The sequence below is a fragment of the Camellia sinensis genome, chromosome 5, assembly GCF_055761805.1.
Source record: "Camellia sinensis isolate YWXY chromosome 5, ASM5576180v1, whole genome shotgun sequence".
NCBI lineage: Eukaryota > Viridiplantae > Streptophyta > Magnoliopsida > Ericales > Theaceae > Camellia > Camellia sinensis.
The window spans coordinates 132,584,948-132,588,888 of NC_138965.1; the positions used below are offsets into that span (position 1 = coordinate 132,584,948).

General features: G+C 31.9%; 1 protein-coding gene across 1 annotated transcript; it reads right to left on the minus strand.

Annotated features, from left to right (window-relative positions):
* Positions 1-359: 359 nt before the first annotated feature.
* On the minus strand, positions 360-2,251 carry LOC114302528 (putative membrane-associated kinase regulator 6). Its single transcript, XM_028247564.2, has 2 exons — positions 1,491-2,251; positions 360-676 (listed from the first exon to the last, which is right to left on the minus strand). The coding sequence occupies exons 1-2, from the start codon at positions 2,224-2,226 to the stop codon at positions 669-671; spliced, it is 744 nt and encodes a 247-aa protein (XP_028103365.2). The 5' UTR covers positions 2,227-2,251; the 3' UTR covers positions 360-668.
* Positions 2,252-3,941: the final 1,690 nt, after the last annotated feature.

Below are 3,941 nucleotides of genomic sequence, written 5' to 3' on the forward strand. Positions count from 1 at the left end.
TAAGTATTTAGAAAAATTATTCAAAAATAAAATGTACAAATTAAATTTATTTTAAATGTTTTTTTTTTATCAATAAATATTAGTTGTTAGTTGTTAGAAATATGATGGCTTATTTTAAATATGACTTGTAGAATTTACATGGTTGTACTTATTTTCGAGTACTATTTTGAAATAATTGTCTCATTTTTCTGAAAATTAAAGAAAAATAAAAGATAAAAATAAAACTCCATTTGGGTTTATTACGATGTGCGTGTTGTGAATTTAAATACGAAAACAGTTTCTCCTCATGCAAGAGTAACGCTCGCTTTGAAAAGTAGGAAAAAAACTAACTTGTTATTTTTTTTTAAAAAATTATATAATAAAATATAAAGGTAATGTGACTCAAATAAATTAATAAGTTAATAAATTGACTTTTTTTTTCTTACTTTCTAAAATGACCCTAAGACTTCGTACATCCCTAGTAGGTATCAGAATTTAAGCAGCTCAACTTCTATTAAAAAAAAGAAAGAAAAAAAAAAAGTTTGTCTTAAGTTTTAAAGACAAAAAAATTACATTTTACAATCAAGAGTAAATAGGAGAGAGAAATAGCCGAAACAAGGTATAAAGTCTCAATCCATTTCTTCCTCCTTTCCCTTCTCTTTTCGTCCTGAGTACAATAAATCCTCTGATCATTTTTCTGAAAATTAAAGAAAAAGCAGAAGGTAATTAGAACAAAAATTTCATGCATATTATGTAATGCAATAATCAAATGATTTCAATGAACAAAAAAATGTAAAATAGATAAATCAAACACGCGCAGAATACAAGCTTTCATAGTCTAACAGTGTACTTACATTCATAGAATAGAGAGAGATCAAATTCATTATACTCAATAAAAATTACAAAGCTCAAAAACCTTTAAACTTGGCCGCCGAACAAGATTCTTATACTCTCACCTAAAAATCATACCCCCCCCCAAAAAAAAAAAAAAAAAAAAAAAATCTCAAAAAATTATGACTCCAACCCTCCACCTTCTATAGTAAGTCTGTGTATAGTAAAATACACAAGATTATTTGGGGAGGATCCTTGTACCAAAGAACAGTAAGGATCCTCTGTTCCCAAATGATCTCATCTCTCTGTCCCAAATCACTTACAACTATTAGATCATATAAAAATCTCGAAATGTAAAAATCTCAAGACATCCAATTATTGTGAGTGATTTGGGATAAAGGAATAAGATTATTTGGGGACAGAAGATCCTTGCACCACAAGGAAGGGGAGATTAAATCCACTATCAGATTCAGAAACTCTCAACTCAGTTGTCTGACAAAACTGTCAGAGTCTCAAATACATAGAAATCCTACCAGAAAATTTAAAAAAAAAATACCTCAAAAAATTTTCCTTACAGTAAATCCAAGTGTGTGTAAATTAAATTACACAGGACACACCTAACAAAGAGATTCATTACTAATTATGAGATGATTGAACATACAAAGATAACATGAACATACCAAATGATCTTTTGCAATGAAGAATTGCCTCATAAATGGAGCTATCAACACCCCAATCACCACTATAACAAGGAGGACTTTGCGGCGGCGATGACAGTGGTGAATTACTCCAACTCCTAGCCTTCCATACTCCCCTGTCAATATCCACACAAAATGATGAATCTTGTGGTGGTGGTGGTGGAGGAGGAGGAGGAGGAAGAGGAGATGCTTGGGGTGAATTTTCCCAGCTCCTCACTTCCCACACTTTCCTGGAAAAAAGCCCGAAAAACCCAACTTTCCTGGAAAAAGGCCCAAGAAATCCAAAGTACTTCTTCAAGACCCTCTTGGACGACTTTTGCCATTTTCTGAGGAGATGAAAATGGATTATTCTGTCAGGACAAACAGTCCTCAAAGAAATTGAAGATGCGGATTTGGAAGGAGCTGGATTTGATTGGTTATACATCGGCAAGAGGTGTCCATGAGAGAAGATTTCATCAGCATGGACAAGGGAAGGAAAAGATTTAGAGATGGGAAAATCAAAGTTGGAATTCTGGGAATTTTGCAGGAAAGTTTTTTGGGTTATTGTCATTTTGTACTTGGTTTCTTCAGAGGTGGATTCATTGAAGATATCAAGAGATGGTCTTAAGGGTTCAAGATTGAGAGCTTCAAGAGAGTATTTTCTGTTGGATAACCAACTGTGTGAGAGGCTTTCAATGGCAAGAGAATGTGAGGTTGCTTCCATGGTTTTTGTTTCCATGGTTAGTTATAACAACTATGGGAATGAGAGGGAAATGAATCAAGAAAATGCTTATATATACTCCTAAAGGGGTTGGTAGGAATGGGGTTATTAGTCCATTTTTTCAAATATCTCAAAAAGTTATCGATATTTGTTATATTAATTTTGAATAATTAAGCTATTGAGATATTTTAATTTGTAAAAATAATTGAATTATGTTTTACAAAAATACATTATTGATCTGATTTACGGGCACGAATGTAAAAAAATGGATCAATAGTTTGGACGGGAGGGAGTAACTAACAACTTTTTTTTTTCCTTTTTATTTACACATTAGATAAGATGTTAATATATTAATAGGTTATTTTATCACAATAGGACTGGTTGTTCAATCCTTCTCCACAAATTCAAATTTCAATGCTCTCTCTCTCAAAATTTAAAGTAAAATTACTTAGCTACGTTCCAATTCTAATAACCAAGAAGTCGAATAGCCACAATATCAGCAACTTGAGGGATTGAGATCCTTTCAAGTTCATTAGACTATCTAGTTCAGTTTTACAGGATTCATCATAATTTTAACATATTTATTTTTGAACAAACAGATAACATATATGCTTAGACGTTCCTGTTTTTTCTTTTAAAAATGTAGATGATGAAATTATATAGATATAATTATCATATCAATATAATTTTTATAAAAAAATTATACATCAAAACTTAGAACACTACAAGAAATGTCACTTTTGGCTACCAAAATATTGGTTGCCAAAAGTCACATATTTAGTCGCCGAAACGATTTAGCGACCATAATATTTTGTCGCTAAGCTTGTCGACTTTACCCTGTCGGCGATAGTATTGGCGACTAAAATTTTTTTGGTCACCGAAAGTGACTACATTTGGCTACTAACTTGTGTTTAGTCAGCAAAAGGTATGTTTTCCGCCACTAATGTATTAGTCGCCGAATGACTACATTTGGCTACTAACTTGTGTTTAGTCGGCAAAAGGTATGTTTTCCGCCACTAATGTATTAGTCGCCGAATGACTACATTTGGCTACTAACTTGTTTTTAGTCGGCAAAAGGTATGTTCCGCTACTAATGTATTAGTCGCCGAATGACTACATTTGGCTACTAACTCGTGTTTAGTCAGCAAAAGGTATCACTTTTAGCTACTAAATAATTAGTCGCCGAAAGTACACATTTGGCTACTAGCTTGTGTTTAGTCGGCAAAAGGTATGTTTCCGCCACTAATGTATTAGTCACTAAAAGTGCCACCATAATTTGAGAATAACTATTATAGACCAAAATATTTGGTAGCCAAATAATTTGAGAATAACTATTACGTATTTGGCTATCAAAATATTTGGTAGCCAAATACTTTAACGTGTTTTTTTTTTTTAAATAAAATTTTCTATAAACAACCTGTACAAATTAATCTATCACTAAATCTATTATTAATACAACCTGTACCCTGTATAAACAATATAATCTATCAACGGTAAATATGTTATCAAGCATTCAACAACGTGCACACTTTTCAGTTCCAACCATTCAAAAAATTAATATTGAACGTCCACTTATATATATATTACAAATTTCATAAGAACCATGTCTAATCCCACGTCAAGAATTTAATTCCATACATAATACTAGAATAACCAAATTAATTGTACACCTATAACTTCTGTACCACAACAAAAATTATATTCTATACTACCACAAAACTATTTTGTACCAC

What these genes read in the sequence shown, in the direction of transcription:
- LOC114302528 (XM_028247564.2), bottom strand. Translation starts at nt 2,226, where the DNA reads ATGGAAACAAAAACCATGGAAGCAACCTCACATTCTCTTGCCATTGAA.